Here is a 25583-nt window from a genome sequence, read left to right on the forward strand (position 1 = left end):
AAAAGGAAAACCCAGTATGGGGGAAAGAAACATCAACTTTTTATTCAGCCTTCAATAAATGTATTTATTTTTTAATTTTCAGGTTATTATGGCATAACTTTCAGGTATTATGCTAACCCAGTTGTTGAGATTGTGTGGATTTTCTTAGTGTCCTGGATGTCTAACTACTTATAAGAGAAAATAAATGGCTTCAAAACAAGTAGAAATAGCATACGGGGGAAGAATATAACATGAAAGTTAAAATTTTACAGGATTATTGTCAAGATAAAATCAGTCTATGAACACACTTGGTAAAGCATAAAGCCCTAAAAGAATGAAGTTATCTAGAACCTGTTTCTTCAAGTTATTGCTCCACACCGTGGAAGGCTATGAAAAATCCCATAATCAAAATCCTGTAGGGCAAGGAGCAAGACTAAGAAAAATAAATGAAATTAAAATCTAAGTGGACAAAGGGAAGCAACAATAGAGAAAAGGAATCTTACAGAGACCTAGGCAGTGGCATCTGTAACCATGTGCATTTTCTAGCCCTTCTACCCCTACTTATGCTGTTTGATATATTCTTCTTCCTCTTCTGGGTTTATAAAAATCCTTCAGCAACTATTTCAAATCTCACTTATACCCTGAAGCCTTCTGCAAGTCCTTGGAAGTTCTTTTAATATTTCTTATCTGTACCAGACTTGGTTATACACTAATATTATCATATAATTATGTCATATATGTGGTCTCTCTACTGAGATTAATATTCCATAAAATTCCTAGCAATGAAAACTCATATAAAGCATGTCTCTCCAGGGAATTTTGTGCATGAAAAGTAGTACAATATAGCGAACAGAGTACTAGCCTTTACACCAGATAATTGAGGTTCAAATCCTTAGTCAATCACTGTAACATCATGGGAAGCCACTTAGCCTCTTAATGTTTCATTTTCATCATGTTTAAAATGGGTATAATATTTGTAATACTTAACTTCACATGGATATTTATAAGGATAGCGATAATGTAAATATTATAGTACATAATTGAGAGTTGTCACTATAGACTGAATAAGAAAAATATATAAAGGGTCATCAATTAAGCCATCAGATTTGCCTCCTGGAGGCACCTCAAAACCAAATATTGACATTGTGGATTAAGAGAATCAGTAGAAATACAACACAATCAAATAAGGATAAAAAAAAAAAGTTGTATTTGAAAACAAAAATGATTCTGTATAGTGCCCCACCCAAGTAAAATATTCAGTTAGACTTTAGTAAACAGGAATTGTCAATATATTATGATTACTCTATTTTGGGGGACATAATAAGTAACTTTCATTTTGCTGAGTAAAAGAAAAAGTTCTGTTTGCATATCTTCCAGTGCTGATTCATTTGAGTAATGTTTCCTTTAAGAGCTGCGCAATCTGAGAAATCTGTGATCCTATGGTATTTCATATTCATGAAGCAGTGGCTTCGCTAATCTAGAATATATAGATCCTCTAGGGAATTCCTATATGTTCTTATGCTATCTTCCTCCCCCACATAAATATAAACTAATAAAATATATATTTCTAACTCAGTATGAATAACCATACTGGCTACCCAACTCTCTAGATTGATAGATAGATAGATAGATAGATAGATAGATAGATAGATAGATAGATAGAAAGATATAGCTATGTGTGTATATATGTATATATACATGCGTAAATGGAAATATAGATTAGATAGACATTAATTCTCTTAAAGAAAGACAGCATGGTATAGCAGATAAAGAATTGGCTTTAGAGCCAGAAAGAACAGGATTCAGATTCTGCTTCTGATATTTGCTGTCATGTGTGATGGGAACAAATCACATGAGCTCCTCAGAGCTCATTAAGACAATAAACTGCAGAGAAAGTGTTGACCTGCATTGGTAGGAAATTTCCTTATCTATGATTTCTTTATATTAATGATACCACAGGTCTAGTCTCTATTTTAATTTTCTTTAAAGGAAACTAGTATATGAATTGCACAAAGGACTAGTGAAAATATTTTTAAGTCCATCTCTATTGGTTGCTTTTCCTGGAAAAATAAGCAGGAAAATTAGTTCAATATGATAGATAGAAAAAGAAATAACAAATAAATTATATTATTTTCACCCTTCTTTGAGAAATCAAGATCTCATCACTGTGGCTGTTCCTTCAATGGTATAGACTGAAAACCAACTATCCTTTTTTTTTTTCCTTACTGTTATTTTTCCTTATACTGTTATTGTTGACCCAAGCAGCACATAAGGTGATGAAAGCCTTTGGCATTTTTCAATATTTTATCTATAACAATGTAGCCTGAAGGCTAGGGAAAGTCCCTTTTCCCCTCCCCCATCACATTTCTACAGAGTGGGTCAGCTGTATAGGGAGGTCCTGGCTTATAATTTTGATTTGTAAAAAAACAAATAAACTAAACTAAGCCAGTGCAAGTACTTTTTTATGTGAATCTGTCCAAGAACCAGGCCAGCAACTAGATCTCATACAATATATTTCATCCAGTAGTTGAATATTTGGGTATGATAAAATACTAAAGGAGAAGAAAAAGAGAATTTGCATGGCTAAGTTCAGGTTGGGTTTTAAACTATGATAGCTTTTGTTTACATAAATAAATGCTTCTGAAAATTCTTTGTCTCCTCTAAAGACAAAAACGTTTTCATTTTTAATGATATAGCATCTTTACAGTCATGTCACTTGCTTCATTTTCTTACATAAAACAGATATAAGCAGTTTGAAAACTACGAAGAAATTAGAGGTTTGTCCTGGACAGTGCTGACATGGTAGGTAATATCAAAGGCACACTAATACAAATAAAAAATAAAAAGAACAAGAAGTCTTTTAAGTTGTTTAAGTATATATATTTCCCATATATACACAAATACATGTATATACAGATATATATATGCAACTTTAAGTTGTTAACTTAAGTAAGTTAAGTAAGATCTTCCCCTGAGAATTTATAGAAAAAATATGGAAATAATTTAAGATTATGGACATAGAGCTAGAAGGGATGTTAAAAATAATTTAGTGCAGTATCCTTGTTTATAGCAGAGAGAGTTATTGACTTGGCCAAGATCACACAAACTGAGCTCCTTAAACTTGATTCTTTCCACCATATCATGAAATTTACAGGAGTTGAATAAATGTGGAGAAATTGTGATGTTCACATAGATGTAGAATACAAGCTAGTGTTTATCTCACTTTTGTATTTGTGTCCCCCTTGTCAACCTCTAGCAGAGTGCTTAACACATAGTAGATGTTTAATAAATGATTGTGGTTGATTAAAAATTAATGAAAAAATAGACCTACCAAAGTACCAAAATATGTTCTAAAAAATGGAACTTTTTCTACTGAAATGAAAAAAAATTGTGTATCCAAAAAAAAAAATGAGCATGTATATGTGGGGAGATATCCACAGTTAATTTGTACTCTGAAGACATGGCCTGAATTACTTGGAACTCATCAGCACTGATGAAGCACTAACTGCATTCAGGTGTACTTCATTCAATCAGAAATGGGTTATACCATTAAAATTAATGAGGCACTAGAAAGCTTTAATGAATAAAGGAGAGTTAAAAAAAATTCTCCTATGTATTTTATTCATTTAACAAAAAACTCACCTCTCACTGGTCAAAGAATCAAAATTTCTAGTCATTAAGTAATTTATTCATATGATTTATTGTATTCTTCACTCTAATTATTTCTTTTTTTCTCCTCCCTTCCCACCCATATTCTCTCAAAAAGCCTTCCTGGCTAACTAAACTAAACTAAAATTAGTTTAATTAAAACAGAGCTTCATTTAATGCTGTTGTATGACATTGGATCTTTATTAGAAATTGGATACTTAAAAGTTTTTTCTTGGTCATCATTTTTGCCTCTTTAAATCTTAGTCTAAAGATTAAAAAAAAACGAAGATAAGTTCTCTTTAAGCCTAAGTTATAGACATAAGATTAAAAAGACAACATTGCTAGTACTTTCCATGACAATAAATTAGACTGCTTTTCATTTGTACTCAATGGTTCAGTCTTAAAAACAAAATAAAAGTCAAACAAACATATGTGGGTGAGAAAAACCAAAGCATATTTTTCCGGATGAGTCTTCATTATGTCATTATATCTGCTTATATATTATGTCAAATAAGCAGAGAATTATATTTTTCTTGCCACTAAAATCCAACAGTGATGACTCTTTGTTACACAGAGGGAACCCTGGTTCTTGAGGTCTTGCAGGGTACAAGCTATGTGAAACTCTACTCCCCTTTCTATCTGACCAATTTCTAGATATTGCTTTTATAGATTTTACTCCATCCTCTGCTTATTCTTTTATGCACCACTTGTAGAAGTATCAATTCATGAGAGAAGCAGTGCAGAAGCAAAAGCAGGGCTTTATGTCCAAAATTATCCTGTGACTTCATTGTATCTCCCTGCTTTACCACAATCCATTTTAATGGCTATGCTATGGTACTGGCTCTGTATATTCCTCAACCCAACCATGCTGGATACCAACTACATCTTTTGCGGGGCAAAGTTGTAAACCGAGGCGTAACGAGGATAAGGACAAAGGGTAATAATGAGACAGTCCTACAAGATCGTGAGGAAATGAGTTCAAATCCCTTTACTACCTATTGTGACTTTAGGCAAGTTATTTAACCCTTGATAGACCTGAGTTTTCTCAGGTCTATAAAATGAGGAGTAATCTGTGAGAGCCCTCTTATCTCCTATGGCATTTATATAAAGTAACTTTATAGATAAAAATACAAGGTGATTTTTATAGTGAGGCATTAGTGGCTCCAGTCCAATAAAGAAAGTGGTATTGCAGCTGAGCTTTGAAGGAAGCTCAGGATTCTAAGAGGAAGGGGTAAAGAGAGACATGGGGTCAGGCTGTGCAAGACAAGATCAGAATTGGAAGTGAGAAGACAATTTTGGCTAGAATGAAGACTATTTGAAGGAAAACATGTCTGAAGCTGAAAAGGTCAGTTAGATCAAGGTTGTAAAAGGAAATCTTTCTCTCTCTCTTTTTCTCTTTTTTTCTCTCTCTCCTTCCTTTTCTCTATACTCACATATATCTTCCCCATATAGGCACAAATACATGTATATATAGATATATATATGCAAATATAGATATATACATGTGTTTATATACAGGCATGCATATACCTATTTACATCTCTGTATGTGTATACATATTCAGTATACATATATATCCATATTCTAAATTCTATGTGTGACAATATTTTCTCAAACCAAGGAGGAAATAACAAAAAGTGTTCATATTAGAATATGAAACACCTTGAAATTCCTATTGTGCTCATTTGTAATTTAGATTGAAGTATTATTTTGAAGCACTGGGTACCTTTACCACTATGGATCAAGATTGGAGGCACTGGTTTTTGAGGGACATAATCCCAGAGGGTCAAGAAGCCATCTCATTGTTGTGATTAATGTTTCCATCCTGTTTTCTCTCAGCATTTAATCAAAATATCTGCTAAGGATGTGAGCCCTTGCAGTAGAGAACTGGAGCTCCACTTTATGGCTGTTCTTCATTGCTTAGCAACCCCAAGCAATCTGTATTCTACTGTTTGTTTCTTTTTCTTGGCACTTCAGACACCTGTTTTCTTTTTCATTCCTGAAATAAGGCAGCATTGTTTATAACCTAGCAGTTGCCATTGGAAAAGAAAATCAGCTATAGAAATGCAAGAATGAAAAGACCAGTCCACAATATGTGAGGTTTAACCATAGGCAATAACACAAAGGTGATCAAAGCCAAATGTTCTGTCCTGGTTTTTGGTATTCACACGTTCATTCTTAAACCTGCTTGGAAGCCCCCACTTGGTTATCCATGTCCCCATCCACTTTCTTATCTTGATGTCTACTCCACCAGCTCTCTTCTTTGGAGAGGGACACTCAAGCTTTCAACCTGATTCAACAAACATTTAAGTTGCTTCTAAATTGAATTTCTAGAAATACAAAGGTAAAATATGACAGTTCCTGCCCATAACCCAAATAGTTAATTCTCTTAGGTTACAAAGCAATTGCTGATCTATAATGACAGCTGCAGTTTCCTCAGCAGGAAATGGCCAACATCGTCTATTACCATAATTCCTAATGGAAAAAAAAAAGAAAAAGGAAAAAAGAAGCAATGGACAGCAGAAGAGTGGATAAACAGTTGGCTTCAGAATTAGGAAATCCTATGTTCAAGTCCTATGTCTAACATATATCAACTTTGACCGTGGGTATTTTGGTTTCATTGCTCTGGGCAATACTCAAGACAGTAAGTGGCAGGACAGTTGCAGATTTGTACTGGTAGAGGGAACGTCTCAACTGCTGTTCCAACTAATGAAATAATCAGCCCAGGCCCTCCAGATGCTCTTCTTCCCCTCTAAAACAGGAAAAAAAAACCTAAGCTATATATCCTAACCTAATATATTCGATAAACTCCGTACTCCTCCAAGCCCTGATCTGTTGGCTATAATTACAAGAACTATCTAGAATATTTGAATTTTAAAAAATCTGAATTTTTTTGCAAAAAAAAAAGAATATCCTTTAATTCTACTCTTCATAGACATGAAAGTAAATTAAATAATACATTTAACAGAATTGCAACCAATAAGAGATATCTGAAGTCCTTCTTTGCATTGTCTTTGCTGTTCATCTAATATTATGAATAATGGAAAATAGTAATTATATTATTTTAATAAAAATAAACACGACAGGGATGAAATAAAAAGGGAACCTCAAGAAATAAAAAAAATTACATGCAAATGCTCTTTTTTTACACTGGCAACAATAATTTTGCCAAGAGTGTCTTAGAACCAGGTTTCAATTGACCAAAAAAAAAAAAAAAGAAGTATATTTTATTGTTATTCATCCCTTATGAAAATCCACAGATCTGTGCACCAGAAACTTCTGGCTTTATCATTGAGTTTCTAACTGTTATTGAAAATTCCAGATGGAAGACAATGCAAGGATATATTTATGAAAGCATATATACCTTCATTTAACCATGTCAACAATTTGTTACAAGTTATCTCTTATAAGAATACCAGAAAGCCAAGTTTTAGTTACAAGCTCCCTCTTGTGGTATAAACAGAATAATAGATTAAATTGAAAGGAACCTCAAATCTTATCTAACCATACAAGGTAAATACCTTCTCAAAAATTTCTAACAATTGGTTAAAAAGCTTGTGCTTGAAGGTAAATAGTGATAGGTAACTTTTAGAACAAGTCATTCACATTGGAATAGTTATAATTTTTGGTAATTTTTTTCCCTTTTACTGAGCCTGTCATCCTCTGCATCTACCTAGTTAGATGGATCTTGTTTTGCCTTCCGTGGGCAATGAAAATAAATTTAATCTTTTTTCCAAAAGATTGTCTGCTTTATATTTTAAAACAACTCTTCCCCATTCCCTCAAGTCTTCTTTTCTTCTGGCTAACTATCCCTAGTTCTATCAATTGATTACCCTATGGCATATTGTCAAGACCCCTCAATAGTCTGGCAGTCATAAACTTCCATATAGAAGCTCTCCAACTTCTTAACATTCTTCCTAAAACATGAAACTTAGAACTGAATATAATATCCCAGGTATAATCAGGTCAAGACAAAGCACACATGTACCTAGGAAATATTGTGGGTTTGATTCCATTCTACCTCAATAAAGCAAGTCACAATAATTTTTTATTTCTCAATGCATATAAAAGTTACATATATATCACAATTTATTAAATTGCAATATTATTATGTCTAAAACAATGTATATACCTTAAATTAAAAAATGTTATTGCTAAAAAATGCTAACTATCATCACCCTTCAGTGAGTTGGAGTCTTTTTGATGGTGGATATAATTTTCCAATTATATAGTTTTCAACATTCATTTTTATAAGATTTTGTAGCAATAATTTTTGTGGTGATTTCTTAAAACAATAATGAAGTTTGCTATATTGATTTATTTCTTCCTTTTCAGCCATCCCTCATTTAAATTCAATTCACTAGCATATCATGGTATCACCTTGATGTCATGGTCCTCTTCCAGAACAAACTATTATTTTTACTTGAACATTTAGAAACCATTGTAAGGTTGTTAATTGGCCTAATTTCAATATTGTTGTTTCTCAGGGAATAGAGAGACCTGAGGAGAGACTGGAACAGCTGATAAATGTAGTTGGCAGCCCACCTCGGATATTTTTTACATGAACAGTATTGTCTAGCCATGCTTTCCCTATCTTGTATTTGTAAAGCTGATTTTTTAAAATTCAAGTATAGGTCTCTACATTTATATTAAATATAATTTTATTAGATTCACTCCCTACTCAAGTACATTTAGATGGATTTTTGGATCTTTTCATTTAACCCTGTTTTGTATCATCTGCGAATTTCATATACATGTCATCTATAACCTCATCAATAAAAATAATAAGCAGCACCAAGCCAAGGAGAGAACCTAGGGACACTCAAGTAGATATCTCTTTTTAACTGGTATCACATGAATAACTTCTTTTCAGGTCTGATTATTAAAACAGTTTTGAATGTAGCCAACTCTACTATAGTCAAGGGTGTGCTGGAGTCAGCTCCAACTGAGTCTGTTAAATTTTCAGTGTGAAAATTTGTATCTCAGAAATCAGCAAACATTATAAATCACAGCTTGAATTATCATTTTGTTGATTCCTATACTTAAGAAACTGGCAGAGAAAATATTAATAATGCAGATTAAACAAAAGTGTGTTGAACTTTTTATCTCAGAGAACAGGATGATAAATACTTACCAACTCATTCCTGTGCATAAACCCTCATAATTTCATCTGATTCACAGAGTTAGTCAACAAGCATTCACTAAGTACTCAATAAGTATTTATTATGTTCCAGGAACTATGTTTGGATTACATAAAAAGAAAGAGGAATTCCTGCCCAGAAGAAGTTTACAATGTGTAAAAAAAATAAGTATACACAAGATTCATAAAGAAGGTACCTTTAGAGGGGAGAGTTCTAATAGTGGGGCAATCAGAAAAGACCTGCAAAAAAGGTGGTGTTTAAGCTGAGTTTTAAAAGAAGTCAACTCTCCACTTTCCACCTGCTTGGTTTGAACTGGAAGGAATTTGAGTCCCTTCTCTTCTCTCTATTCTTTCCACCTTCCTTTTGTGGTTTGTTTCCCCTCATTATTTTATAAGCTCCTTGGGGAAAGGAAGCCCTCTCAAACTACTAGTCCTTTTTCAAGATTCCTGCTTTCAGAGCTGTGGCTGCAGCCACAAGACTGTAACACTCCTAGTGCAGCTGCAATCATATTAAAATGTAATCAGGAAGGTTCCCCTATTGGGAATAATGTTTGTTCTGAGTTTCAAGTAAAGGTTTTTTTGTCATGTTAGAAGACAACCCTACTACTGTTTAAGGATTTTTAATCATTGATGGATTTTCAACTTTTATTAAATAATTTTTTCTGCAAAAAAAAAAAATGTAATTGGGAAATATTTAACAAAAATATAAAACTATAATACCACTATGGCCACTAGGTGGTGCAGTAGATCAAGATCAGGATCTGTAGTTAGGGAAATCAGAATTCAAATCCAGCCTCAGACATTAACTAGCTGTGTGATCCTGGGCAATAATTTAACCCTGTTTGCCTCAGTTTCCTTTTCTGTAAAATGAGCTGGAGAAGGAAAGGGCAGACTGCTCCAGTGTCATTGTCAAGATAACTCCAAATGGAGTCACAGAGAATTAGACATGACTGAAATTACTGAATAACAATATGCAAAACACAGATAATTTTTCTCTTTTATTTTTTTCTGGTTATATATGTATATTCACTTTTAAAATATATATTTTTATGAATAATGTGAGCAGAGAAATATCAGAACAAAAGGGAAAAACCACAAGAGAGAAAAGCAAAACAGAAAAAAAGAAGTGAACATGTGTTGACTTACGTTCAATCTCCATAGTTCTTCTGCTGGATGCAGATGGTATTTTCTATCCAAAGCTTATTGAGATTGCCTTGGATCATTTAACTGCTAAAAAGAACCAGGTCTTTCATAGTTGATCATTGCACAATTTTGCTATTACTGTGTACAATGTATTTCTCGTTCTACTTGTTTTACTCAGCACAAATAATATTAATATATGATTTTCTAAGTCAATATTGGGCCACAAAGGATGTTTATATAAGGTTAGTGACTCTGTCTCTATCTGAGTTTGATACCACTAATTCAGGGAAATAGCTGCCATGGAGAAGGGGATCAGCCATCCTTACCAAGTCTCAACCAACTACCATGCACAGAACAGATAAGCCTGCCTATTTAAAGCCATAAGGCAACATGTTCTGGGCAAGTCAAGCAGCACCACCATCTTGACCACAATCTCCTATCAGGCTATAGGAGATAGCCAGCACCCTGAACTTGAGGCCTTGAAATAGCATTGCTTATCATCCTGGGTAATAGAGATGCAATTTGGCCATTGCTCCTGCAGATGTTAAAGCCACAGTTATGGGAGGCCACTTGCCACTGAAGTCCTTGGCATTTTCAAATAGTTCGATATCAGAAAGCAATATGATTTTATCAGTGTAAATGACATTAAAGTATTAGCATCTGCTTTATTTCTGCACTTAAAGGACTATAGGACTTTTCAGCTGATGCAGCTGAAACCTTCCCTGTGTTGTCTTCTCCAATAGAATATGAGTTTCTTGAGGGCAGAGGCCATCTTATTTTTCTCTTTGTATTCCCAGAGTTTAGTAAGATGCTTTGCATTAAGTAAGCACTTTTAATCCTTCTTTTCTTCTTCTCTTTCCTTCCTTCCCCCTCCTTTCCCCCATTCCTTTCTCCCCCTTTCTTTCCTTCCTTCTTTTCTTTCCTTCCCTTCTTCTCTCTTCCTTTTTCCCTTCCTTGTATCCACATCCCCAGTGCCTAGCACAGTGCCTGCATTAAATTAATAAATATTAGTTGATGGACGATATTTCTAGAGGCTAAACTCTAGGTTGAAGCATGGATTTTGGAGGTATAGACTGGAAGGCTACTAAAGAGCGGGTAGAAGCAGGGCCACTGGCTAGGTGCCTGCTTAGATCCTTGTTTCTTTACAAACACTAAACCAGGGAAAACTCCACAACAAGGCTCAGGACAGCCTCCGGAAAAGCACCTTTAGCTTTCGGGAAGTCTTCAAAGAAGGTCTTTAAATGCTTAAGACCGACATTTTAGAAGGTAAATTAAATTTACAAAGGGAATGATAATTTAGAAAGGCTAAACTATTATTTTAAAAAGTAACAGTGGAATTGAAATAATTTTCAAATTTTATTAAAAAAGCTTCCGAATCTCGTTTTCCCCCGCCCCCGACTTTAAGGAATGAATCATTTGTTTCCTTCCCAACATTTGAGCACTGCTTTTAAGCTTGTATATTTAGGAAAAAAAATATGAGGGCCACAGGCCAACCTTCTTTAAAAAAAAAAAAAAAAAAAAAAGACACTACTCCAAACAAGCTTATTTTCAACAAGCACTGCCTGATTATCGATCAATGGGCATTTATTATGCGCTTTTTGTGTATCAAGCAACAGCTCAGCACCAGGGATTTGGAGAGCACCCGCTCCTCCAGCTGGTCTGGTATTTGTACACGTGGTCACGTACTTGGGCGGGGTGAGATGGGGGGAGGGGAAGCCGCATGCGCGGGGCGGAGTTCCAACCTAAAGCTCATTCCCCCCCCAACCATGGCGTCAGGCTCTAAGCGTGGTGCGAGGTAACTCTAGGGGGCAGTAACCACCGGAAGTAACAGTGAGGGGCTGTTTGGAGTTTGGATTTCCTCTTCCGGGTGTCTAGTGAGCTCTCTCCGGTGTCACTTTTTCTTGCTCACTAGCTGGGGTACTGGGACCTTGCTACGGAGGAGGCACGTACGTGTTGTTGCAGGTGAGGAGGGTCCGCGCGCGTCCCGGAGGGGCGGGGAGAAAGCCGAGGAAACTCGAGGCTCTGTAGTCACCCCACCACTCCCTGCCTCCATTCCCGTGGCCTCCTGTTTCCCATAGGCCCCTGCGGGGAGGGCCTGAGGCCCTTGGGCTCCGCCCCCCTGGGGCAGACTAGAGAGATTATGGGACAGATCCCCTGGAGGTCCGGGCTGTGGCTAATTAGGTGGAGGGAGGGGTTTTGACCTGTTTATGGGTTCACCCGTCCCGGGGATCGTGGGCAGGAGGTTAGGGCCCCTTCCTCAGTTTTCTCCTTGTGTTAGATGTTAGGCTTTGTCCAGATGCCACCCAAGGACCCTTCGGACTCGAGCCCTGCCCCCTCTTTGCTTCTGCCTTCGAGGCCCTAGAGCCCGTCGGTGCGGTTCTGCCAACTGCATCGCGCTGAGTTCGTGGGGTCACAGATTTAGGGCCGGAAAAGCCCTCCTGTTCCTTCATTTTAGGTTCAGCGACTTAATGCAACTAAATGACAGAGGTGGGAGTTGAACCCATGGAAACAACAACCCATAGGCCCTGTTAACTTGCCCTTCCATTGCCCCAATGTTCATCTAAACTCCCCCTCCCTCATTTTCCTTCTCTGTAAAACGGGGAGTTGAGGGTTGGATTTCTTTGGCACCTAGTGTCTCATCTTGAGGATATTTCACTTAAAGCTGCTTTCTATAGAGTCTCATGATTCAGACCCTGCTTCAGTGTTAATTGGCTTGTCCTACTCCTGGAAAAAAAAATATCGGACCTGGAACTGATACTAGCTCTTGGGTGGCCTGAGAATGCAGTGCCTTTAGACAGAAAATTGGGCATGTTGCTAAGGAAAAATGTCACTGGAGGCTGCTAAGTAGCTTCTTGCTGCATACTCTCTGAAAACCTACTAAGCATAAAGCTTTGTTTTGATTGTTTCCTTTTGCTCTATTTCAGTGCCTGTCGTGTTTCTTACACAAAAGCACAAATCCCAAAGCCTGTGTGATATGTGAATTGACGTGAAATTTGCTTGTTTCTTCTGACGTTATATGTCAATATGATAATTGTTTTTTAGAAGAGGAAGGCTTTCTTTGTCTTAGATGGATTTTCCATGCAGATATATATATATATAGATGGATGTGTTTATTACATACTTGTATATATTTATATACACATACATATAAATTATAAATCTTATAGGGATATGAATCCCTAAGATTGTGTGAATTGTTGATTAACTTGTCATAAGCTTTTGATCTTGAATAAGCAAATTCTTGGGTCAACAGGGAAGAGTGATTTGTCAGCAGAGAACAGATGATTTAAGAAAGGGTTTATTTATTTAGATTTATAAATCCACAGGGGAGATTTGCAGTAATGAACTTGAGATTAAAGGACAAGATCTCTGTACATAGTCAAGTCTGCCCTACAAATTCCCCTAAATATCAAATTACAGCAGACAACAAGAAAATGGAAGAAAGATATGTAACTTTCAGACAAGAAGACAAATAGCTCTTAAAGGATGACTTACTGATTACTGTTTTAAAAAAAAAAAAAAAAGCCCACTATTTGAGCTCACTGTTGAAAAGAGTAAAGTCTACCATAATTGAAACAATGTGGGATCTTGACTCTGAGCTTGTAATTAAATAGACTTGTTCCTTATATTGGTATGACATGTGTCACCTTTTTTGCAGAGGGTAAATTAGTATTGCAAATTTGTACCTATGCATTGTAATACATGTTTTTATCTAAATTAATTATAAGTAAATTTTTTTTAGTAATTATGGCTTTTAATATGTTATTAAAAATATTAAGAGTAGGAAACTATACATAATGAAACTATGTATTATCTTTAGATCATTTTTTAAAAGTGAACTTTGATCAGCCATATTTTGTTTTTGTTTTATTTTTTTTTAATTGGTAAGGTAACTTGGTTGAAACCATGACCAGGTGGGCACGAACCAACACAACACATAGTAAGAAGGCTTTGAAGGCAACATCATGGGAAGATATGAAGAAGGGCTCTACAGAGAGAGCAACCCAAAATGAGCAAAACAATAAACACTTTCGTTCCAGTGGTCTCTCCCTTAAGAATGATGTACCTCAATCAAAAAACAAAAAGAAAGCATCTTACACCAATCAAGATGTAAATGGGTTCATGGAATATCTAAGACAGAATGGAAAGATGACAGCAGCAGATAGCCTGGAAATAAGAGAAGAAATAGCAACAGCTCTCAAAAAAGATAGTCGCCGAGAAGGAAGGAGGTTGAAAAGACAAAAAATAAAGAGAAACTCACAGGTAGGATCATCTGTGTTTGCTTTCTTTTAGTTCTTACTAGCTATAACTTGTTCTTATACAATCAAAACATTCATATTTTTATATACTTCAATATTTTTGTGGATCCACTATCTATCTCATTGGTTTGAATACTCCCTTCACTGATCTAGATCAGTCTATTCTCATCTGCTATAATTCTTGTTTCTTCCCTAGAATATCATATGTTTGCTAGCACTTTATCTAATGTTAATATATATTAGATTTATATGCTACTATTCCTCTAGAGTTCAAAGTGCAACTTATAGAATACTTGTACAACTTAAGATAACAAATGCTTGGAAAGAATAGTTTCTGAATTGTTTGGAAGTGTTGTATTCCTTTTCAAATTGTGATGATGAAGAAGGCTGTTTCTCTTTTCACTTGAAACTTGTACCAGGAAGCAGCTTAGTCTTATGGGGCATAAATGCCAACTCTGCAATCCTCTTTTCTTATGTTTTGTCAAACTGCTTTCAAGCAAAATAGTATTTCTTTTTCATCATAGCTTCTTTAAACAGTACTAATACTTTAAATCTTTTTTAACAGTAAAGTGTCATATACTATCTTAAATGTAAGAGTGTGACACCTAATAAGTTTGACATTTCATGCAGGCATAATTCCTGAACTTTTTATTATGGTAACAGTTAAGTGCTTTAAAATCTTATTATACAAATGAGAAAGCTAAGGCACCATAAAGATGTCATACTAGTTAGTTGCAAGGTTGGCATTACAACTCTATAGATGTCTATTGTCTTCACTGTATATTCATTTGAAAGCCGTATTCTGCATTATGTTGGGCTTTTTTTTAAATATAATTTTCCTCAACTACATGTAAAGACAATTTTCAATATAACATGTGTTTTTGAAATTTTGACATCCAAAATTTCCCTCCCTCCCCTACCTTGAGATAGTAAGTATGTAAAAAAAAAACAACATAGGACTCCTCCTCACCCCTCCAAAAAACACCTTTGAAAAAAAGCACAAAAAAATATGCTTCAGTCTTCATTCAGACTCCTCATCAGTTCTTTCTCTGGATCTACATTATAAATCCAGATCTATAATGCTATAATCAGGAATGCTGCTAGTAGTGACATATTGATTTTTAGAGAACTTGAGCATATCTGATACATCATACATAAAATGTACAAATGATATTTTTTCTGGCTTTTTGATTTTTAAGTACTTACTATGTAGATTTGGATGGCAGCAAGCTTCCAAAATACCTCATATTAAGACTAGATTTAAATATGCTATTGTTGTTCTATTTTCTAAAGGTTATATCCAGGCATCTTGAATTAGCATATTAGTCAGGGCAATTAAGAGTTTGAGAGTCCATTATTGTAATGTTGGTTAAAATCTCTTCAACTGTGATAATCAATTATGGTAGACTTTACTCTTTTCAACAGTGAGGTAATTCAAGGCAAGTCCAATAGACTTGTGATGGAAAGAGCCATCTGTATGGAAAAAGAGAACTATGGAACCTGAATGTGGATCAAACCATAGCATTTTCATCTTTTGTTATTGTTGTTATTTCTTTGCTTTCTTTTTTCCTCATTTTTTTTCTTTTAAATTTTTGATCTGATTTTTTCTTGTGCAGCATGATGACTATGGAGATAGGTTTAGAAGACAGTTCTTCTAAGACATGTCTAACCTATATTGGATTGCTTGCTGTCTGTGGGAGGGGTGGAGGGAGGGAGGGAGGGAGAACAACTTGGAACACAAGGTTTTGCAAAGGTGAATGTTGAAAACTATCTTTGCATGTATTTGGTAAAATAAAAAGCTATTAAAATTGGGGGGAGGATCTCTTCAGCTTTCTGAGCTCTGGTTTCTTCAATTAAAATTAAGAGAGTGTGTCTTACATGATCATTCAATCACTTCTAAAATTTTAGGGTTCCATGATGTTAGGAAGTTTCTTCTCTTATGTATTTAGAGATGACATCTAAGAAACTATTTCCCAAATAAGCAATTTTTGAGTAAAGAATTATAAGTATTCTATTATAACTTGTTGCCATTTCAGTTTCATCTGACTTTTCATGACCCCATTTGGGGTTTTCTTATTAAATAATCTGGAGTAATTTGCCATTTTTTTTTTCATCTCATTTTACAGTTGGGGAGACTGAAGCAAAGAGGGTTAAGTGACTTGCCCAAGGTCCCACAACTAATTACTAAGATTTAAATTTAGGAAGGTGAGTCTTCCTGACTCCAGGCCAGCACTCTATCCCCATACCACCTAACTGCCCTCTTTTATAATTAGGGTAAAAAAGCACATTATTTTTAAAACAAATTTTTAAAATCTAATACATATTGCATTTTAAAATGTTTCTATAAAAAGGGATGTATAATTTCAAAATAGTTTGAGTATATCATAACATAAGCATTAGAACTTAACATTACATTAAACTTAAAACAGTATGTTTATATAACCTTTTATAAATAGTCCAACTACTCTTGTCATCTATGCCTATTAATAGCATTCTTAATATTTCTTAACAGGATCAGTATTTCTATGCTATAGAACATAGGTCTGTAAACTACAGCTTATAGGCTGAATCCTACCAGCTGCCTGTATTTGTTTGACACATTTTACATTTTAAATAAAATTTCACAGTATTTAAAAAATGTAAAATTCATTCTTAGTTCATTGTACAAAAACAGGCACTCAGTGTGATTTGGCCTATGGGTAGTAGTATGCTGACCCTTGCTATAGATGATTCTTTTCTAACATTAAGTTATGATAAATTTTAATGCTGAGAATGAAGTTATTCAAGAAATTCATGTTTGCTGATGAAGTTTTAAAGGTCATGTCATCTAAGCATCTATATTCATCAAGAATCAGAATATGTTGAAATGACAAGCAGCAGCCACTTCTTTTGCAGTTGTACAAAGGACTTTTTCCCACAGTGAACTAATTCATTCTAAATTGAGAAGTCATTGGGGAACTAAAAAGTCAGAAAACTCATTTTTTCCAGTTTGAATAAACAGGAAGAAGAAAATGAACATTGAGTTAGCTACATAATTCAGGGCAATTTTTTATGTTCCTTTTTTGCATTTCATTAAATTTTTATTTTGGATTAGACCCCTGATTTCATTAATATGGCCAGCTTGTAGTGAATTAAGTATTTGAGAGTCCATTATTATAATTTTGGTTACAATCTTTTCAGCTATGATGGCTGTGATGGACTTGGCTCTTAGAATGCTAAAAGGTTAAGGACCTTGATTAGGGTTACATAGCCAGCATGTGTCAGAGTGAGGACTTAAACACAATTACTCAGTCAATAAACATATATTAGATATCTGCCATGTGCCAGGCACAGTGTTAAGCATTGAGGAATTTTTAAAAAGGGCAAAAATCTAATGGAGAAATTTTGATTGATTCTTGATGATCAAGGTCTTCTTGATCCCAAGATTGACTCTATGTCCACTGCATCATTTGGCCTTTATTTTGCTTTGATTTTTAAAATTCTACATTTCATATTTATGTCTAAAATAATTTCAAATTCATATGCTGACTTTGTGATTTTGTTTGTTTGTTGTTGAGGACTGAATGATATGGAGATAGCAGGATTCATTGAAGAAAATACTGAACTTAGTCATGGGATTTGAATTTAATGTCCAACTCTACTGTTTATTTACCTGTGTAATTTTGGGCAAATCATTTAATCTTTTTGGGTCTTAATGTACCTCTTCTGTAAAATGAGGGAGTTGGACTAATTGTTCCTTCCTGCTCTAAAGTATCAATCCCATGAATAAGTAAATAAACCCAGTTACTGTTTTTGTTCTTGTAAGTATGAGGGTAAAAAATTTTCTTTCTATGTTGCATTGGAGAGTAATAACTTTCCAAGAAAGTCATTACATTTTCTTAGTTATAAGATTAATTTTATGAAATATAAAAATAAAACACTATTTAAAAATGTATTACATTTTCTAAAAATGAAAACCTGTGTCTCTTTCTGAATTGTGATGAGCATATATTAAGGTTACATATACTATGATAATATACTTTAAGGAAAAACATGATTAAATTAAGTCTTCTTGACTAGTAATTTGAATCATAATTCAGTTTGATTTGATTTAAATCAAATCCATCCTAGTTAGATGAAAGTTGCAAATGTTGTGAATGCAGATTTCTAAAGCTGATATGTATGTTCTACAATGAATTCAGATTTCTTAACGCTATGTCTATTACTGTATAATCTCTTTGTTTTACTGACTACCACTTTTTGCAGGACCTTTTGTGTCCTGCACAGGACACTCTGAAGATTAAAATTTTAAGAACCTTTTTTAAAGGAATATTATGGCATATTTCAATCTATAATAGTAGCTTTAGAAAGCTTTGCAAGTCTTTACTTAATATCATTTGATGTTATTCTTGTAGCACTGTGGTGAAGTAGATTGTACAAATATTATTATTCAGTAATATTATCTATAGATGAAGAAACTGAGTCTGTAAGAGGGTGAATGAGTTATCTGAGATTATGTCACTGGCAAGTGATGGCATCCGTCTTCAAATCCAGTGTTCTGAGAACAAGTCAAGTGGTGTTCAGTACACGGTGTTGCTTATTTTATCAAATTATTTATGAAAAAGGAGTTAAATAGTAAATTAGAAATGAGAATGGACAAGTTTTTAAAGTATCAATGACAGCACAGAATGTGCCATTTGGCAAAATTAGTTTTGGGGTTTTTTTTTGTTTTTAACTTTTTTGTTACCGTTTGAAATCCAAGTTGTCCCTTTCACTTCCTCCCAATCTCACATTAAAGAAGGCTAACCTTTGTTATAGATATATATATGTGGAACTATATAGTATATGCTTCCATTTATTAATTCTTTGGAAATAAATAGCATTTTCTTCCATAAGGCCTTTATACATAATTATACTTTATATTTGATTTCTCAAAATAATTTAGTTATTCACAATTATTATTTGAACAATATTGTTGTTATTATATCTTTTTCCATATTCTTCTAAAACCAGACTGTTCATCATTTCTTTTTAAAATAAATCTAATACTCTATTACATGCAATAATTACATGTAATAACATGTAAAAACAATATTTAATGTTTTTTTTTTTAATTTGAGTTCCATATTCTGTCTCTCCCTCTTATCCCCCCATTGTAAATGTAAATCATATAAGTTATACTGCGCACCCAATGCAAAATGTATTTCCTGTGTCATGTTGTAAAAGAACATGGACAAAAATATCAAAGAAAAAGTATGCTTCGATCTGCATTCAGACTCCATCAGTTCTTTCTCTGATGGTGGATAGTATTTTTCAACATAGTCCTTCAAAATTGTCTTGGATTCTTATATTGCTAAGAATAGCTAAGTTCACAGCTGATCATTATGCAGTATTGCTATTACTGTGTATAAGGCTCTTTCACTTTGCATCACTTCATGTAAGTCTTTTCAGGTTTCTTTGAAAGTGTTTTCCTCATCAGTAGCAGAATTTGCTCATTTCTTAAAGTACATTAGTATTCCTTCAGGTAATATTGATGTTGATTTTTAACAATTTAAGAATTTAACATGTCTTCACATTCCCAGGTTTGTTATCATTGCAGAAAGCCAGGCCATGGTATTGCAGATTGCCCTGCTGTCCTTGAGAGTCAAGATATAGGCACTGGAATTTGTTACCGATGTGGGTCCACTGAACATGAAATAACCAAATGCAAAGCCAAAGTAGACCCAGCTATGGGTATGTCTTTTCATTTTTTTTCCCCCCAAATAGAAAAAAGAAACAGGTGCCAGGCAAGGTGATGATGCATGGCTATAATTACGGCTGAGGCTAATGGATCATTTGAGTTTGAGCATTCTGAGCGGCAATAAGATTTAAAATTGATCAACCAGGACCAATATGATGAACCTTTTGTAGGAGGCAGCCAGTATACTACTTGGGGATCCCAGATCAGAAATGAAGTAACCAAAGCAGATAGAGAAATCAAGTCTTCATGCTGATCTGCAGTAGGATTGGACTTATGAGTGAGAATTATATTTTTAGCCCAAGAAAAATAAAGAGTGTCTTACACAATGGGTGGGTAGGAAGTGTAATTGTTTTCATACTGGTTTTTTGATGACCAAGATTTAATTCTTGCCTTGTACTTTGAAAATATAATTATTTATTCGGCATGGTGGCACATACTTGTAGTCCCTGTTCTTGGGGAGAGTAACACTGGTGGATCATTTGAGCTTAGGAATTTCTGAATGTCAGGTGTTCACACCAAGTCCTTCATGCAAGTCCTGTACCAATGTGATGAGCTCCCAGGGCCGTGGGTGTGCCATCAGGCTGTGGGGGGAGAAGCAAACTAGAGCAGGTCAGTGTTCCCATGCTGATTAGTAGTGGCATCGGGCTCTTGAATAATCCCTGAATTTCCCCATTTTCCCAAAGTAATTATTCAGGAAAAAATCAGACTAATACGCCAAATAAGTCACACATTTTTGGATCTGGCCAATATAGAAATTTCTCCTTAACTATGTTTTCTTGTTATAACTATTTCTTTTCCCTTTTTTCTTTTTTTTTCCCAAGATGAGGAGGTGAGAGGAATAAACCCTTGATGATTTTTCTTTAAAATTTCAATATAATTATTTTTGAGCATGAGTTGTTTAATAATTTTGTTCTGAATGTTTTAAATGAACCAAACACTACTGAAATAATTTTGTTTCCATGAAGAATGCCTTTAAGTAATACTAGATTATCAGTATTGTGCATTTATGAATATGAATAAGTCAAAAAATATTTACCTTTACAGGAGAATTTCCTTTTGCAAAATGTTTCATTTGTGGAGAGATGGGACATCTATCTAGATCTTGTCCTGATAATCCTAAAGGACTTTATGCTGAAGGTGAGAATTATTTTTGGACATGAAATAGGACAAATGTTGATAAAAAGTTAGAATATAACTTTCCTTTTGAAGAACATTTTAGTAGTTTGCAAACCCTTGGAAAATCAATTCTTTTCTGTAATACACACACCACACACACACACACACACACACACACACACACACACACACACATATATACACATACACAGCAGAAAATGGTAACTTTCCTACATATTTTAATAAATTCTATACAAAGCAACTAGAGCATGTATATGGACCTTTTTTGGTATATTCTGACATAATTTGTGACAGTATTGTGTAGATTTTTCACTTATTCAATGAATAAGTTTCAAAGGCAAACTCCATCTATCAAGTAATATTAGTTTTTCCCTCTCTAAGTGTATTCTTATGCTTTGATCATTCACCCCTTAAAAGTAGAAGTTTTCCTTTTTAGAAAGTCGACATAAATGTTTGGCTTAACCAAGCTGAAATAAAATAAGTATCTTGTGAAAAATGTGTGAAGTATAGTTACTTTTTAACATTACAAGAATTTGATTTATCAGTGTTTATCAGTGGTTTTTGTAAATGTTAATATATTTTATCTAAATGGTTTTGGAATTGACTCATTCATACTTTTAATTACTCATGATTAAATCACCTCACCACATCTTTCAACAATTGAGATGATTAATGCTTTACTCTCATGGTTATTCATCCATAAAATAAACCGTAAAATAACATACCTCTCCCTTTACTCTTTGAGTTCTACTTGGTCTTTCTACGAACCAAGAATTGAGTATTCCTTGACTTTTATCTCTTCTTCCACAATTTCTAATCAAAAGTAAGATTGATTTTTTGACAAATATAGGGGTCTTCATCCCTTCCTATAAAAATCCAGATTTCTAAAGGCTTCACAAAAGATCCCAGAAACCAAATAATGAAACATAACTCCCCAGTCAGGGCAAAGGGTAGGGGACTACCAGAATAGAATATTATAGTCATTGTTAGATATAGTCAAATGTTAAGGCTGTTTTTGCTAAATTGTTTTTCTTTCTCACTTGGAAATGTTTAGGGTGTATGTGGGAGAAGGGATGGAGTGGAGTGGGGGGGTTGACATAATCAGTATAAACATAAAGCAATCATTTTATTTATATGTGCATGTTTGTAATGTACACATTAAATGTATGTGCATATACATACTGTGAATATACACACATATGTAAGCATACAACTTTAATATATCTCTTGTGAGGTAGATCAGGGAACCTATTTTCTGTGAGTATCAAAAGACAGATTTTGACAATACCTTGTATAGTTAATATACTCTATTAATACCTAGTAAAGGTAAGGTGATTTGAACTTTTTTGTACCTTCAACAGGTGGTGGTTGCAGACTTTGTGGTTCTGTGGAACATTTTAAGAAAGATTGTCCTGAAAATCAGAATTCAGGTAAGATCTTATTTCACGTTCCCTGTTTTCTTTGGTGTTCTGTTTTATTGTTAGCTGCCATTCTAGAGACAATTAGAATTTAAAGGACACCATAGTTTCCCACAAGCATGTTTTACTCCCTTACCAATAAATCTAAATTCTTGAATTTTCTATTACCAAAATTGCTGTTGTTGTATGTGTATATTAGTGTCTATTGAATTAACCAATTAATTAGATCTTTTCTAGTCCCTAAATTGGGGCAGAGGGATTGTAACTAAGTAAACAGAATTGAATTGAGCTTTTTCTGAAAAAAACTTTACCTTGAAATATGAAGGAGAGTGTAAAGTTTTATGTTATAAACATGAGTTTCCCCTTGACTCATAGTTTTTTCAGTAATTGAGGTGTTTAGCAAAAAGTCTATTGAGGATTAAAAACTTAGGGCTGTAGGGAGCACACTGACAGACACACAGTCAGAGCAAAGGGTTTTGTGGTTAATATTTAACTTTAAAAATATATATAATTCAGAAGGCATTATAAGATCTCTGCCAGTTTATAGCTGTTTCCACTGACTCGAATTACAAATGAACCATCTTTTACCGTATATGCCAGTTTTGCTGATGGCCACAAGTAATTTCTCATAGATTTTCAGTTTTCCTCATACTAATTTTGACATTAATTGGTTACATGGAGTTAGGGCTAACTGGTCTGAAAGTTAAAAACTACTACTTGATTATGAATGTCAATGAAGAATCAAGACCATTGAAATTCTTCCAATAGAAATAAAATCTTTATTTTAGCAAGTAATTTTCTCTGCCTTTATTCATAGCTTAAAAGGTTAACAGATTGATTCGCATAGCTGGTTGTCAAGTCTTTATTTGGTCATCCTTTGGTAGAGATAATAAAATAAGCCAAAAAAAGATCTCAAATAATATAATGAAAAAAAGAACAAGTTGAGGTCCCTGCCTAATTATAGTGATAAATCAATTATTAAATCCTGAATAGTCTGCTGTTCCTTGTACTTATGGATCATAAACAACTTTACTGAGAAACTTTGCAGGAATCTATAAGAAAGGTAAATTTTGTCATTATGCTTATTCATAATCACCTGAAATTTTAAATCCCTGGGATTACTTAAGATAAGGAATTGATCCTTAAGGAAAAAAAATTAGAGAAAAAAAATACAAGAGTAAAAACTAAAATCCCAAGCTTCCCAAGTTTGAAGTATTCTGGGTAAATCTGGAAACAGAGGCTTTAGGTAGATAGTTCTAAGTGCAGAAAGTTCTTTAAATACTTAAGATATTAACATTTATTACCTGGCCAATGATTGTTTTCCTAATTACAAGACTGGTCATTGTTGGTCATGAAAGCCAATAAGAGCTAGCTGTGGCAAAACTTTTATAAAATGCACAGGAGACTTCCCGTAGAGTGTTTATATAGAATAGAAAGTTCCTAATGCTATTTATGAAAGCAGTCTATGTATCCTTTCTGTGGTAAAATGTAATTATTAGTTCCATCAAGTCCCCTTTCTTCTCAATCTCAAATATTAAACAAAAGACTTGGTGGTTTTAAAAATCTTAAATGATAATATTACCTTAATATGTGTATTAGCCCCTACACTTCCCTCCCCCCCCAACTCCCAAAATTTAATTTTCACAACCTAGAAACCTCTTCACAGTTGAGTCTGGAGGAAAGTGAGGCTCTACTACATCTTCAGCCATGAGATTAAAATGATGAAGTGGAAGTGAATTCTCCCTCCTGGGAGGATCACCACTTCCAGAATGACAGGAATGACAAGCAGATGGTGTATAATTTCACAGGTGGAATCTTGTGCATTTAAAACTGAGGCTTCATAAGCCTTGCTGTTTACAGACTCTTGGAATTCATTGACTCACTAATCATGAACTCTGGGAAAGAAAGAAAGAGCCTTCTCATCAATTTATGCAATGCAAAGTAGTTGCTGCATTTCCCTAATTGGGAAGAGAAATTGCCTGTGGTACTTTGAAATCAAGAGATATAATCAATTACAAAAATGCACACTTTCCTTTAGCAATGGAGATTTCCCTACTTGTGATTATTCTTGTCAAAGCCAGTTACTTTATTAAGTCTGTGAAGCTCCCAATAGCTATCTTCATTGTTCTTTTTTTTTTTTTCTTGAATCCTCTTTTTTAACTTTTTTTACAGATAACATGGTCACAGTTGGTCGTTGGACAGAGGGGATGAGTGCAGATCATGAAGAAATTTTGGAAGCTCCCATACCACAAAAACAAAAAAAATTAGTAGCCAAAGTTGTCAACTTTTGATAGCAGGAAGATGATATCTAATAGTGTTAACAGTTTGAAAAAAGTCTGAATGTTGCCAAAATTCCTTTTATGGAGTTTTGAGTGCTAAAGAGGACTGCCATTACCATGAAATAGTCAAAAACAAGCATTTGATGCTTAAAACGAAGTTTTGAGGGAAACCTACCTCTTAGCAAAACAGCACTTGCAAAGTACGAACGATACCGATTGATATAAATCTTGTTTTCTTAAAAGTGATTTTGAATAGTTAAAAAGACCTTCTTCATATGGAGGTGAATTGTTTATATTTTTGTAAAAGTTACATCTCTTTTTGCAATTTATTTGAATACAATGATATTTTAAGAGTTCAAATTTTTCTAGAACCTTAAAATTTATTCTGCTTTTGAATGTTTAATAAAAATAACTACCTTTTGCCTGTCATGGTACCTGTTGCCTTAAAACTTCATTCCTGACTCTCTTCATCTGTTTGCTTATGATTTTGGAAACAGAATCCTTCACAAAAATGGAAATTGGTTCCTATCTTTTGGAAAGAAGGGAATATTGGACTCATTCCAACTTTGGGTTGCTCAGAGGCACAGAATTATAATTAACTTAAACAAAACTTAAGTCTACCAGCACCTGTGCCCCTTGCTTCTTGTCCTTGATTTTGGTGAGAGAAATTCTAGCAAAGGACCAGATGGACAGTTTTTGTTGCATGGAGCAAATGGAGCCTTAAACTCAGCCGCGTGATCATGTATTTAGATGAGTCAGGGTGAGATGGAAGAAGCGCCATAATGGAGTTAGAACACTAATCAGGGAGACATTAGATCCTTTGTTTTATTTGATGAATACATGCATACTTAATACATACAT

General features: G+C 34.3%; 1 protein-coding gene across 3 annotated transcripts; it reads left to right on the forward strand.

The window, feature by feature from the left end:
- Positions 1-11501: 11501 nt before the first annotated feature.
- Positions 11502-25156, forward strand: ZCCHC9 (zinc finger CCHC-type containing 9). 3 transcript variants are annotated; one of them, XM_051992913.1, is made up of 6 exons: positions 11502-11872; positions 13800-14173; positions 19731-19881; positions 20933-21025; positions 22387-22455; positions 24616-25156. In XM_051992913.1, exons 2-6 carry the CDS (start codon positions 13817-13819, stop codon positions 24732-24734), a joined length of 789 nt encoding a protein of 262 aa, XP_051848873.1. In that variant the 5' UTR covers positions 11502-11872; positions 13800-13816; the 3' UTR covers positions 24735-25156. The 3 variants fall into 3 exon arrangements, with proteins under 3 accessions (XP_051848873.1, XP_051848881.1, XP_051848866.1); XM_051992921.1 differs by lacking the exon at positions 11502-11872 and adding an exon at positions 11893-12152; XM_051992906.1 differs by lacking the exon at positions 11502-11872 and adding an exon at positions 12159-12397.
- The last annotated feature ends 427 nt before the right edge of the window (positions 25157-25583 follow it).

The sequence above is a fragment of the Antechinus flavipes genome, chromosome 1 (genome assembly GCF_016432865.1).
Source record: "Antechinus flavipes isolate AdamAnt ecotype Samford, QLD, Australia chromosome 1, AdamAnt_v2, whole genome shotgun sequence".
Classification (NCBI taxonomy): Eukaryota; Metazoa; Chordata; class Mammalia; order Dasyuromorphia; family Dasyuridae; genus Antechinus; species Antechinus flavipes.